The 15,086-nt window shown below is 35.4% G+C and overlaps 1 protein-coding gene across 1 annotated transcript in view; it reads right to left on the minus strand.

Annotated features, from left to right (window-relative positions):
* The window catches only part of Wdfy2 (WD repeat and FYVE domain containing 2), a 36,999-nt gene extending 24,499 nt beyond the window's left edge, over positions 1 to 12,500 (minus strand). The window contains exon 1 of the mRNA XM_069828155.1: positions 12,245 to 12,500. Coding sequence (XP_069684256.1) covers positions 12,245 to 12,405 — 161 coding nt within the window. The 5' untranslated portion in view covers positions 12,406 to 12,500. The remainder of the gene's footprint in view (positions 1 to 12,244) is intronic.
* Between the last annotated feature and the right edge of the window lie 2,586 nt (positions 12,501 to 15,086).

Below are 15,086 nucleotides of genomic sequence, written 5' to 3' on the forward strand. Positions count from 1 at the left end.
AAGGGCGCAAATAGCCATAGTAGCTGATGCGCCCTTTTTAAACCCCACTGTCTATCTATCTTCTCCATGCATTGGGTATCTACTTGTTCAGTTTAATGTTTTTTTGGATGTTCTACATGTATACAAAATTATCGAAATAAAAAAAATATTGAAAGAACAGAACCAAAGAGAATTCCAAAACAAGTCAAGGATTGATGAAGACTATGAAGCAGATGCAATGAAACATGACAATAACGGCTTTAATAATTATTCTCATATGAGGTTCTTAGAATAGCAAAGACATATGCTTCAATATGTCCATTTTTACTTTTTTTGCATCAATATAATCCATGAAGATTCCTCTTTCATCACTGTGAGTGTCAGTGGTTCATATGTTTCGGAAGGAGATGAAATTTCCATTGAAATGCAATCAGAGCTGGACCTTATGTACAACTTGAATCTTTAAGCTGAGACTGTAAATATTAATGACATATAAGCCTCTATCACGTTCAGCTGCTTGGACTTTAACACATGCAAACATTTAAATACACTGCACTGTTCCCTGTAAAAATAAATCTATCAGTATGTACGACTGCTCACTATTCCATTTTATTGATTGTTGTTTTTATTTTCATTCAACAGCCAAGTTAGCTATGTTCACTATGGCCAACAAATCAAAATTTGCAGTAAAAAGAACCCATTTAATGTGATAGCATTTCAAAGACACTGGTGTCCTACAAAGCACATAACTAAGCACCAGGTTCAGGGATCAAAATTTTCTGAAGGAAGAGTTTTTGTGTTTACAGAGAAATTTAAGTTGGGATTTGGGATAAAACCTATCTATAGTGCAGAAGCACCACACTGGATCCAGTTACAGAAAGGTCGAAGTAATAATTATGAACAGAGAGTTTTCAACCTGTCATCAGTAAGGAGCGGATTCCTATGTAATTAAATATTATTTTTGCGTGTGATAAAACACAATTAACAAAGTAAAAAATTCCGTACATGAAGTTTCAAGTTTAAAACCCGAATTTTATTTCACATAAAAACACATATTTTCACAAAAAAATTATGTAAATACATATTTTCAGGAAATCTATTGTAAACACATAAATCTTAGAGTTTTTTTACTTAAATAATTTTTACAAGAACTTTTAAACATTTTAAAACTAAATCAATTATGTCACTCAGAAGTACGTGATCTTTTTTAGAATTCTTGATTGCTTCGTGTTTCCAACCACTGTGTGGTGTATCTGTGATACATTTTTGTAACAGTATCGCCTTAAGTTCTGAGAACTGCTAGGCAAAATATCAGTGTTGTTTTTAGAGAATAAATTAACATGGACAAGGAGGAGAGATCTTGCAACACATAATTAGGAATGTTTATTCTTGCTGAAGATGATTTCATTCCACGCTTTGTTTGTGAAACACAACAGATAAGAACATTATTAAATTTAAACAAATCTCTCGTCTCTTGCTTATGTCCATCAAGTGAGGCAATACGTTTTGTTGTTATTCCCTGTTACCGGGCTTCGTCAATCGATATCCTTCAAGATATACTGAAAGATGGTTGTTTAAAAAAGATTTGGCTTTCCTATTAGCAAATCTAAGCTTTTTGTGAGACACCATAAAACACTCGAAACATCCAAAAACCTGTTGTCTGAAACAAGAAGGTGCGTGCCATGAAAATTAAACTAGACTCACTACCAGGTTCAGAAGTACAAGTACTAAGGGACAAATTCCAGAATGTGTTTGGGAAAAACAGTGGATATAAAAAAATGTGTAAAGTTGCTCAAGTATTGGAGGGTGTGGCTGTAGGTGAAATTGACGGTGTATGTGTTTGTGACATTCCTCTCTTTAAATATGCACGTCTGACATCCTGTGATGTGGAAAGATCGTTTTCACAGTATAAGTCATTGTTCAGAGATAATCGGCATGCATTTGTGATGGAAAATTTGGAGATGACCTTTGTTGTTCACTGCAATTCTCGGCCACCTACCAGCACTAAAGTGTGGTGGGTGAGTACCTAGTAAGATTTTTTTTCCAAGCTAAGTAAGGTAATTTTGTCACATTTAAAAGAAATATTTTTTTTATTTTTAACAAATATTTTCGTACTTTTTAGCACATAAAAAATAAATATATTTAAATTTTTTAGCACATAAAAATCCGCTCCCTAGTCATCAGTTTCCCTCGAAAACAAATACATGAAGCCAGTTCATATATCACCAGAAAAAATTGTCGACATTCGACAGCTCATCAACTACAATCCCTCCCCTCCCCCAAGTCATCACACTACTATAATGCCATTTTTACTGGACAAGAGGACTACAAGCAGCTGTTATAGTAGATGTGGAGGATGACAAGTTTGTTGATTATAAAATTGTCTACAACCAACCATCGCCAAATGTGCTTTTACACCCTATTTTGGTATGTAAACATACACATTCTTACACAATTGTAAAACTGTTATATTAATTTAGTATTCTAAAGGTTTTTTAAAAGTTTAAGTTACAAAATTTAAGAAATTATAAATTATGTCAACTTACATGCTAAGTTATCAACAGAACCCGGATGTTTAGGCATTTATTTTGGTTAAAATAGGTAGGCATATAGGCACTAAAATAGTAAAAACAGGCATTTATTATTCATGGAAACAGGCAAAAAAAAAAGAGAAATACTTAATAAACTATCCCATACAGTACTCACTTTCCTTGGTTACATGTCACAACAAGATGCTTTTTTAAATTGTCAACTATCATAGTGAGCTGCTTGTCAGGGAGAACGTTTTTCATGGTGGAAAAAGATCTTTCTTCTTCTACTGAAGTGATTGGAGCAAACTCAAAACAATTTATTTCAGAAGGACTGTCTCTACTTTCTTTCAGAGATCGGGAAAAACCGACTGGCATTGTCTCAAAAAGAGGGGTGTAAGAAGGGATTAGAGACTTCAAAGTATGGTTGGCTTGTGCATGCAAGCGACAACAGTAACAGGACCTGGAGACTTGCTTTCAATACTTCCCTCATCCCCTTTCTTTTGCTGGTAAACCCCGAAGTGACCTGAGCACTGGAGGTTATACTAATCATCTTTGTTAAGTGACATAAAAGATAGAATCAGTAGGAGAGAAAAGTTTATGACTTCTTGGAAACATATGTATTGCTGGAGAAAAAGATTTTCAGCAAATATTTGTGTGAGGTGAATATATATTTTAAATTTGTACAACCGTTCTTTTTTTGTTTTTTTATATAATTTATGTGCGGTTTACTTTAAATGCATTAAAAATATAGAAAATGTACAATAACGACGTAAAAAGGCTAAAAAAAAAAAGCCATTTAACCTTGAAGTAGGCAATGGGAGCTAAAATAGGCAAAATAAAATTGGGCCTATCGTCCCCAAATGTGTGGAAACGTCTTTATCTCTAATAAGTCTTTCATACATACACTCAGTTTAAATAAGGCAGTTTGCCTAACATCCAGGCTCTAGTTATCGACAACAAGAATTTATAATATATTAATAGTTTCCAGTTCATGAAATGGTAAGGAAAACTATGAAATTTCAAATTTGGCACTTATGTCGCATTGATACATAGCAAGGAAATCTTTCGAAACTTTAACCGAATTTATCTCGAAAGTAACATTTGGCACATACGTCATTTTTATTCTAGGGGCCTCATATATCTGTGCTTGTCTATATACTTTCATGTAATCTGCCACACTTCTTAAAAAACTTTTAATCTTCTTGGAGTCTTGTCTTCTTTCTTTCATTTCTGCAGGTTATTTTTAGTGATATTATTTATATTTATAGTAATTTAAAGTAATGTAGGCCTAACATTTCTATCCTAAGGTCCAGTTGCATTTCAATAAGTCTCCCAACAGCTTTCCACCAGCAAATGACAATTAACCCAGTCTCGAGTGTTAACCTAATTTGGATCATTAACACATCTGAACTACTTTTGTACACTTAACTTACACTGTCTCCCTAATAAAAATAAATAGAAACATTCTTCTGATCAGTGCAGAGCAAAAACGGGTATAAAAAAGGAGAACGAACTAGAAAAAATAATGAAAAAGCTAAAATTAAATTGTTTCTGTAATGAAGCACTCTTTCCAATTTATAACCAGATGAAAGTGAGACAGTGTACGGTACAGTCGAAACAAGACAAGTTCCCCGTCTGGAGAATCAGAAATTATGATTAATAAATTTGTACCTCTGCAAGCATATTATATTTCTTCAGCAGACCCTTAAAGTGGACAATTTGATTCACTTACTTCACGAAAAAGCCTTGAAGATAAAGATTTCTATAACACAGCAACAACATATTAACATCGCTCTCCCAGCTGTAGGAAAAAACAGCAAATATGCTCCCAGGAATAAAGTTTTCAGAATCAATGCAGCGACTTAATATTGATGATGAGATGATAATATGACAGTGCATATTAACAAATCTATATTGTCGTACTGGTATTTATTTCTTCTGGCCATGCTATATTAAGGGGTTAGGTATAGCTTACAGCAGTAAAATTTTGGAAATATTCAACATTTTTTTCCTCCATTACTGTATCTTGTACAATAACGAAAATTAGTAGGTGTAAAACACTGTCCTTCTGCTATAAGAAAAAATACTTTTACGATTTAAAAAAAATTATTTACCGGTACTTTATTTATTTATTTTTTTAAATTCATTTCACTGTGCAGTGATGAAGCATTTCCCACATAACTAAAAACTAATCAACATTCTGCGATGAAATTTTCTATGTGTATTTATGCATGTCATATCTACAATATGATGCAAGATCACTTCTCTACCTTTGATAGATAGTCTGATAAAAAATAAATTCTTAAAAAAAAAATGGTCAAATATCAGTATTTTCTTCAAACACAAAATAAAAAAAAAATATTATTTATTAAGGAATGTAGTTGAAAGAGCATGATATTGTAAACATGAGTTTCAGCAATAAAATAAAAGCGAGAGAACATCAATAAGTTAACAAATTTATGAATTATGAGGCAAAAGCTTCATCACTGCACAGTAAACTACAACAATTACGAATTTTGAAAAAAATATATATATATCTTTTTTAATCGTAAAAATATTTTTTTTCATATAGCAGAATGACAGTGTTTTACACATAGAAATTTTCATTATTGTACACTGGAGGAAAAAAATGATGTTGAATATTTCCAAAAATTTTACTGCTGTAAGCTGTACCTAACCTCTTAAACAACCATAATTTCCCAAGAAAGAGTGAGCTAAGTCCTATGCCATTCAGTATAAAAAGAACTATTTTTCGATTTTACAGGCAACTCCACTCCCCTTCATTACAGTGAAATAAATCTTTAATATACTCGTACTATATTTTCAATCTGTTCTAATATGTATGTTTACTTCTAATATGTATGTTTACTGACTTGCCATTTTAAACATTCAGCCTATTTTCATCTTCTGAAAGTTAGTTGTTCTTTTCATGAACTTTTATTATTATTATTTCTTTTCTTTTTTTTTTTACAGTTTACTGTTCAGTAACATGGCCTTTCATCTCGTCTCATTAGCTCAGACGACAAAGCTGTTTGCTTGTGAAGTGGAAGGGAGTGGTTTTGAGTCTCATCCAAGTGAGTTTTTTTTTTTTTTTTTTTTTTTCCTGAATAATGTTAAGATGGAGCTTTACAGTCTTGGGACGGAGGTATCACTTTAATAAAAAGTAGAATAATTACTGCTCAGCTCCTATGGGTTATTATCAGGCTTGAACTTCAAGCAATATTACAAGGGTTAGCAGTAGAAAATTCAGGTCATCTTCATGCCACTTTCAGATATATGTATATTTAGTTTCAGGTTTAGGGGAGTTATTACATATCTGGCAAGGACAAAGTGGTTTTCTGAAAAGATAGAACAAGTTTTTGATTACATACTGAAGAAACTATCTAGTGAACTTTATTGACGGCATTATGTCATTGTAAAGAATATTAATGACAATTTAAGTAGTCTTTAAAAAAATGGACTGAAAGAAATCGAACTCTTTGGAAAGTTTTAGCTAGGAACAGTCAGTGGTTGAATTGTACTGTAACTTTCCCAGAAAATGGGTTAAATGCTATTAGACCTCGTGAAACAATTAATATTTTGTCCTGAATTGACACCTGTGCCCAGCAGAGGGACGTCCTAGGAAACTGCTTGAGGAGAGCAGCAAGAAAACTAAGAGACGAAATGTGAAGATTTTATATCACTGTCTTGTACTCCTTCAGAACTATCCTTACATTTATAAAAAATGCTGCAGCGGAACGATCTTGGCTCACATGAGTAAAATCCAGAAATCTTTCAACTTCGTCAATAAAACAAAAGATAGTTGAAAGCTACGACTTGTTTATAGTATCCGATATTTTGTCCATAATTAGAGCCACAAAATCTGTTTGTTCAATCTCTTTCTTCATTATCTTCACAATTACTGAGCTGATTGCAGCAAATTAACTGTTCTGAATTGCAAATGATGTATCTCTAAAACAAAAGACTCTTTCACATAACATGCTGCCAAAAGAGATTCATATTGGCTTAGTACATTGACAAGTCCTACATAATTTCCTCTATTTACAGTGGTAAGAGACTCGTCGTGACCACAGAATGGTAGCTCTTGCTTTGCTAATTAACATACAGCATCCACTAAGCAGTAAAGAACTACACAATCTCTTTCTTTTTACCTTTTCACTGTGTAGTAAAGCAATACTTTTTGTTCATCGAGCTGGTGATTATTTCTTCTTCTTCTTCTTCTTCTTCTTTCAGTTGGTTATTTAACGAAGCTGTATTAACTACGAGGTTACTTAGCATTGATGGCATTGGTGACAGCTAGATGGTATTTGGCGAGATGAGGTCGAGGATTCGCCATAGATTACCTGACATTTGCCTTACAGTTGGAGAAAACCTCGGAAAAATCCGATCAGGCAATCAGTCCAAGTGGGAATCAAACCCATGCCCAAGCACAACTCTGGTTTGACAGGCAAGCACCTCAGCCAACTGAGCTACGCCGATGGCTTTCTTGTTCTTCAAAACGTGTTCAACTGAAGAAAACACTTTATATGTTTAGCAGATGTTTCGTGTCTGATAAGACAGTGACAAAGTGTTTTAAAATGTCAAAACTACTTTCGCACATGCCCCATTAATATAAAACAGACGACCAGGCCAATAAAATAGTTTATTCATAGAAAAAAAAAAAATGTTATGTTTATTTAATGACGCTCGCAACTGCCGAGGTTATATCAGCATTACTGGTGTGCCAGAATTTTGTCCCGCAGGAATTCTTTTACATGCCAGTAAATCTACTGACATGAGCTTGTCGCATTTAAGCACACTTAAATGCCATCGACTTGGCCCAGGATCGAACCCGCAACCTGGGGCATAGAAGGCCAGCACTATACCAACTGCGCCAACCAGGCCAACTTATTCATAGAAGTTATTAACAGTGTACTGTACTGACACATATTGAACGAACTCCTTTTCCTGCTTTTTCTTTATGCTTAGTTTTTAAACCTGGCATTGCTGGACATGGTCTGCCACCCTTCACAATGTTACTCTTCTCTTGAAAACTCCTATGGGATAGGGGGGAGGGAGAGTGCGTGCATATGTGTGTGTGTGTGTGTGTGTGTGTGTGTGTGTGTGTGTGTGATGTGCACGCAAGTGTATAATGCTTAGGATTTAGCAATGAAGTTATCTTCTTTCTTGCTTCCCAATATTTGGATGTAAGTTCCACAAAAGTCTCCAAGCGATTCTGAATTTGCTAGATGTTCCATGACCATATACTCGTCCTTTATGTTCAGCAAGCATTTAGGAAAAGTCAGTAAGCCAATTCAATGATGGTGTTTACTAAGGTAGTTGTGACCAGTAACTAATCTGAATGTGGCCACAGCAGATTTTCGGGGTAAGTGGCACGTCAAGAATTAGTTTTAAATCTTTCTAAGCATTTTTTCATGTTGAATTTTGGTGTTCTGCTATTAAACTGTTGCGACAGTTGGAGTTAGTTAATATGAAAACATGTAATTTGCTTTAATGTTGATTTTAGTTCCTTTCTTAGCTAACATACCAGTTCTCATTATCATTAGCCCACGGTGAGGTGGGATCCATTAGAAAACTATGTTCTCATTAAAATTTTAAATTTATTTCACTATGCAACGAAATTTTCAATTCCCCCCCCCAGAGGATGTATGGATTGCAGCTTAAGAATTGGACAGGAAAACTATGTTTTTGTATTTTGTGTAATCAAACAAATGTATTTTTTAATAATGAGTAAATGGCTTCAACCTCGCCATCAAAATTTGTTGTAAATGTGACAACACTTTTATAGAAAGATACATATAGGCAAGAAGTGCCTGCACTAACTCCATCTTCATCTAGAAGAGAGCCATATGTGTTGATGTTCATCCAAGCCGTTTGTTTCTCGAGGAATGGCCTCTGCTTCTTCAGGACATATATCTCTTTTGTTGGGAATTTCATCAAGAACAAGGAAGTAGTTCACTATGAAATTATTATTTGGACTAGATCTACATTAAGTTTTCTTAAAAGGGCTCGTCTTTCAAGACCTACCATAATTTGTCTATTGAAAGTGATTACTTGCATGGCTTTTAAACATATTCCTTGCACTGCCCTATTTTGTTCCTGCAAGTCTTTTTAATAATTTTGCTGTATCTATTGATTTCCTTACGATTATGTGTTCAATGTGATTTCTCCATGTAAGCTTATTACCAAAATTTACATATGCCTAGATATTGTGCATTGCCTGTTCCTTGCATCTTACCATTCCATAATTAAAAATATTACGAAAAATCACAGTTCAAAATTTAGGGGTGTGAAGTCAGTGAGAAACATTCATGAAAATGAATAATTACTTGAATTTCAAAACTGCACTCCCTCAGAATGTAAGCTTGTCACAGCCAAGCGAGCAGGCCATCAGACTTATGTTGGGAGTTGTGACAACGATCTAAGAGACACCAGGGTCCTTTGTATTCTTGGAAACAGAATGGTAATTTTTTAGGTTAAGAGTTAGTATATTTGTCTTATGTTGCAATGTGTTTTAAGAGTTAGTGTATTTATCTTGTGTTTCTCATACTTCAGACCACTACATTTTGAGCAGTGATTTTTTGTAATGTTGTTAGTTGTGATAGAATAAAGCCGTTCAGTAGATCTACAAACACACCATATTTCAGAGCTATAAATCAAACTGTTTTCCAGTTAGAATTTTTTTCCACTTTTGGCAAGACAAGTTGAGAATTCGCCATGGATTCACCTGTCATTCACTTTACATTTGAAAAAAGTTCGGTAAAAACAACTAGAAAAACCTCTCAAACAGGATTCAAACCAATGCCCAACTTCAGAGCATGAGTTCTTCTCCTTAATCTCCTATGAACCACGTCAACAGTATATTTTTCATAACTGTCATTCATCAGCACGGAATTCCGTCAAGGCAGGAGTTTCACAAGGATCAGTATTGGAACCTTTGCTTTTTATGATGACGAAAACAGGGCCTGAAGCAGGCAACAAACTGACTAACGATTTGACAGCAATGTTTTCACAGATAAAAGCATATGAACTTAAATGTAACACAGACACAGGCACTTGTTAAATTCGCTGCAGATTGAAAGAATTCCTAGTAAAACGAATGGAGACAGTGTAAAATATAGTAACCGAGTCAAAAATTTAGTAGTCCACATGGATATAGCTATATCTAAATTGGAAAGAGTAATGGAACGGAGAAAAATTCTCTCCGGCACCGGGATTTGAACCCGGGTTTTCAGCTCTACGTGCTGATGCTTTATCCACTAAGCCACACCGGATACCCACCCCGGCGTCGGACAGAATCGTCTCAGATTTTTCTCCATTGCATTACTCTTTCATCATATGATGACGCAGAATATCTGCATGGAAATATCATATGTACTTCGGTACATTAAAATAATATATATGATATGCGTAAATTACTTCGTGATTTAAGACGGCGCTTATTCCATCGGATCCCGGTCAACTAGTCACTCATAACGAGTGCACCTCAGCACATGTGTGGACTTCAGTCCTACGTTCATAGACATCTATGATGTAGTGCAGAGGGCAGCCACTAGAGGGAACCCAAGAGTTGGAACTTAATCTGAGACGATTCTGTCCAACGCCGGGGTGGGTATCCGGTGTGGTTTAGTGGATAAAGCATCAGCATGTAGAGCTGAAAACCTGGGTTCAAATCCCGGCGCTGGAGAGAATTTTTCTCCGTTCCATTACTCTTTCATCATATGATGATGCAGAATATCTGCATGGAAATATCATATGTACTTCGGTACATTAAAATAATATATATAAATTGGAAAGTACAAGTCACATAAATCACTAAAAAGTGTTTTTGGTAAGTAGGCTACTTCAATCACTTAGGCACTTAAATGACATCCTCCCAGCTGCCCTCAAAATATGCTTACAATTATATTTGTAATGCTCACTTCAACTACAACGACATTCTCTTTAAAGACCTAAACAATTCTTTCACACAACATAAGCCTATGCAACGACCCCATAATGCTTGAGTGCATTTTGCCTGTAATGCTCGATGGCAAGACCATATCATGCCACGCTACCAATGTTGTGGTTGCGCCTAAAGGAGCACCATCAGCCACACAGTCTATCCCTAATTTTCAAAATACTACATTCCTTTACTTCTCAGTATCTTTCTTCACTTATTATAGATTTATTAATTTGTCCTACAGAATAACATCTGTAATACTGACAATTAATATTTGGGGAGAAAAATTCTCATAGCTGAAGTGCACATATTTGTACAGATTACTGTGCACGTAACTGTGGAATCCCGGCCAAACAAGTCACTCAGCTAAAGTAAAATGGCAGTTGACATTGGACATATACATCAACATGTATGTCTACATTGGAGTCAGGCCACAAAGGGAAACATTGAAGCAGGAGGGTTCGATCCAGTGCTGTGGATTGAATTCGGCGTAGCTCAGTGATCAGAGTGGTTGGTAGGATGTAGAATCAAGGACCTGGGTTCAATCCCCGGCCCCAGAGCGAATTTTTCTCCTCAAATATTAATCTTTCTTCATGCTTCCAAAGATTGTCACCCTCAAGAGCAAGTGATTCAAGTCTATTTCTAATCCCCCAACATAGAACCTCTGCATATTCAAGAATATTACAGTACTGCAGAGAGGTTTGTTATGTTACCGTAACTAATAATACTGAACTAATAGGACAGAGCACAGTAGTCGAGGTAGACGAATCGCATATTTGGACGAGAAAATACAATAAAGGCATATAGACTAATAATCAAAGAGTAGAAGTTTACGACGAATAAAACAAGTTATGTTCATATTCATTTTCCTATATTTTATGTAGAATAAAATAACACTAACTTATTCAATAATTTATGATAACGTTGTTGTTGTTGTTGTGAAACAATCTATGACGTCATAGAGGACTCTCTCCCATAGACATCGTCTTCTAGGAAATTACCAAAATTTGGAGCGAGTCTTGATGGGAGTTAACCTGTATGTAAGCAACAATTTGCACGACTGTCCACAAGTAGCATATATACAGGGGCTCTTGTTTACTGCACGTGCTCAGTATGTTGTAAGCGAAACTTGCACAACAAGGGAGCGTTAAATTTTATTTCCGTATCTGTACACTACGAACTTCGTAGGCTCTACCGGATATCAGATACTGGTGTGATGAAAACTGCCCAGTTTAGACAGTTTGGGCACAGAGTAATTATCTTCTGGTCACTGCAATCTCACAATGAAGAAGATAGGAATGCATTTTAATACTGGTGACCTAAATTCTATTTATAACCCAATATCTTGCATTATTTATTTATTTATATTATAGACACATTGTTTAGCTCTACTGAAAAAAAAATTGTACTAATTTACAATTATTATGCTGTGTGGCTAATCTTAGTGATATTTTTCTTGAATCAAAGTTCATACATGACACATATAATATATGGAGATAAAAGAAAAACAAAACATTAACAGTAGGCCAGAATCGACCACTATTAGTGACGTACCACAACAGTTTAACAGTGAAAGTAATGTAAATGAGCACCGGCACGTATACATTGTAGGCCTAATAAACACTTTTCTTTTAAATAAGATTATTCTGCCGGCTCCTCCTCTACAAATACTGGTCTTATTAAGGTCAAAGTTAAAAATTACCTTTATGAAAAATCTGACACATCAAAACAATACACACTAATCTAATTGAAATGGCTGGTTTGTAAGTGATGTCAAAAAGTACGATCTTACCGATCATCACAAACACTAATGACTCCATCTTCGCCAGGAATTATAATAGCTGCATTCAAATCATCATTACATCCTTCTAACTTTGATAAAAGAACAGGTTTCTTCGTAGAACTGAATTTATCACTACTAGATGCTGCTGCAGGTTTTATTTCAGCAGCCATGTTTCTCACTGTCGTTTTCAATCACCTTACATTTATAAAGAAAAATATCCCTCGCAGAGTCCGAAAATGCCTAATATTTCCCACTCTACTATACAAATGTACCCAGAATGGAATATAATATTGTGACTCATCGTTATACGAGTCACCTGTTTACAACTTTAGTGACAAAGGCGTGGTTCGGTGTTGCATTGGACGTATCGCCTACTGCTCTCGGTTCACTTTATTTAGTTTTTTAGTCCATTAGTCTGTAACAATTCAAATTAGTTCTATTAATGCAATTCGACTATATTATTCACAGTCCAAACGGCGTCTTTTTCAAACATGCATTACTCAAACGCATTGCGTAGTCTGAGCGGGAAGTATGAATGTGGTCAGAAATAAATCTTTCCTTCTTGTCGGTAAATTGTCAGGCTGTTCTCACTACGTGGTCTCATTTCTATTATTTGCACTTCTTTCTTCAATGTACTTTCTATTATTATTTTGGCCTGGTCGACAATCGAAATATTTCGTGGTTATAAAGGACATTTTTGTCACAATCCCCATGTGATTGCGTCGATAAGAACTGGTTTGCATCCAGCTGCAACAATATTTAAGCATGCGGCCGAAAAAGGCTCTACAGCGTATAGACCTCGGAGTCTGACATAGTGGACATTCTTTTAACGGGTAGATGTTCATTCTATGGAGCCACTAAGCATTTGTGACCAGTATTCATCCTGAATCTTACTGCTGCTTCCTTCGATGTATACCCTTGCTCTTCTCCCACGTGTTTCCAATGTACATTATTTCTTGTTTTCTGCCTGTTTTTTTTTACTCTGTATATTTTTATACTGCTTTCCGACTTATCTGTTTTCTCATTGCACCCATCCCAATTAGTCTATCATTTGTGTGGACTGCAGTATCCTTGTTTTACCAATGTGTTTGCAACATAAGAGCTGCAGCACTCCCTGCTTTGACAGGAAAATAAAAATATTTATTTTAATTTGCAGAAGAATTGTTACAGCTTTTATTGGTAAATTGCTTTATATTTCATCTGGCCGGGAATATGTACTATTATCTTATGCATAATCTTTTTGCGCGTCGACTGTATTGGAATTGACACTGCATTCAAAGTCGTCCTGGGATCTGCAGGGTGGGACAGCTCATAGAGAGTGTGTCTTGCATGGTCAGGGGGTAGAGAGGTGAAGGGAAGCAGAGGGAAACTGCAGCTGTTCAAAACTCATATTTCGCTGCAGTGGCTTGCAGAGCCAGGCGACAAGGGAAGAGCTTTCCTCCACTCCCACACCGCTATTGTAATGCTACGTCAAAAAGATTCTCTATTCCCTTGAAACTTAATGACAAATTTTTTTATTTTCTCTTCACATACTTACTGTTGTAGAATCTTATCGAGTTAATATAACGAAATTAATATTCTCTTTTGCCTTATTATTACGTATATATCCAGCCTCCAGCAGAACCTAATATTTGCCTTAACTCAAAATGATTGCACGAGTAGAATCCTTTTAATATAGCACGTAAAATACGAAAGAGACTTCTTTTCCACTTTTAGAACATTGCTTTGGTGTGACGTCTTAGTACCGTAACTTAACCAGTGCAAATGTGCAAGCATGAGTGTGTGTGAATTACAGAATATTAATTTTATTTTTCTCAACTTTCCCTTGCGGAGAAGATTGATGTAATGAAATGAAATTAAATGGTCGTTCATTACCCGACTTAAATCTTACTCAAGCTTCATCCAGTCGAAATAGTGCATATACAGTATGTAAGGAAGTATAACAATGAAATTTACGCTAAGCATTTGTGGTTACGTGGATGTGAACAAAAAAAAAATCTGTATTTTGTTTTCCTTGCCTCCTCTTCGGTGGTGATACTGCATAGACTAGGAGTAGTGTGACAGATTTAGGACATTTGCCCCTAAAAATTAAAAAGCATGAATCTTCGCTGTCTCACCTGAAAAAGTTGTTTCATTGGCAATGTTAGGCAAAGCTAATATTGCTGCGCAACTATGTAAGTGAAGCGAAGAGAACAAACATTCTCAAACATAATCAAGAAGTGAGAAAAAATCATGAAATTATTTTAAAAATATTGATTTTGTGGCTAATATGAACTTCCCCTTAGGGGACATGATGAAAAAATTATTCGAAGAACCCTGGTGTATTTCGTGGGTTCGTTAGTAATCTAAACGAGCCTCTCAAAAATCATTTGGAACATGCCACTGTTTAAAGGTAGTTCTAAAACAATTCAGAATGAACTGGTAGATTGCATGTTGAGTGTCTGCCGATCTGAAATTCAGACTGAAATCGATGGTATTAGTTTTTTTTTTTTTTAATGATTATGGCAAATGATGCCACAGACATCTCCCAACTAAGTCAGGAAGTTTTGATTTTTCGATATGTAGTGCATTTATTTTTGTCCTATACTTATTAGTAATGATATCAAGAAGTGAAATTTGTGTATGTACCAAAATCTACTGCAGCTCCCCCAATCCACAAGTTCACGAGCCGCCACTGGTCTGCAATCTTATTTCCTTCTAATCCAACATGAGAAGGAACCACTAGAAGACCACGAATTTCTTGAAGGCACTGAGATGTGTAATGCTTGTCATTAGCAGCTGATTATTTGAGGATATTGCTTGTATGGTCGCTTGTGAGTCATGTTTGTCATCAATCTGGTTATTATATACC

Source organism: Periplaneta americana, chromosome 6, assembly GCF_040183065.1.
Source record: "Periplaneta americana isolate PAMFEO1 chromosome 6, P.americana_PAMFEO1_priV1, whole genome shotgun sequence".
Lineage (NCBI taxonomy): Eukaryota > Metazoa > Arthropoda > Insecta > Blattodea > Blattidae > Periplaneta > Periplaneta americana.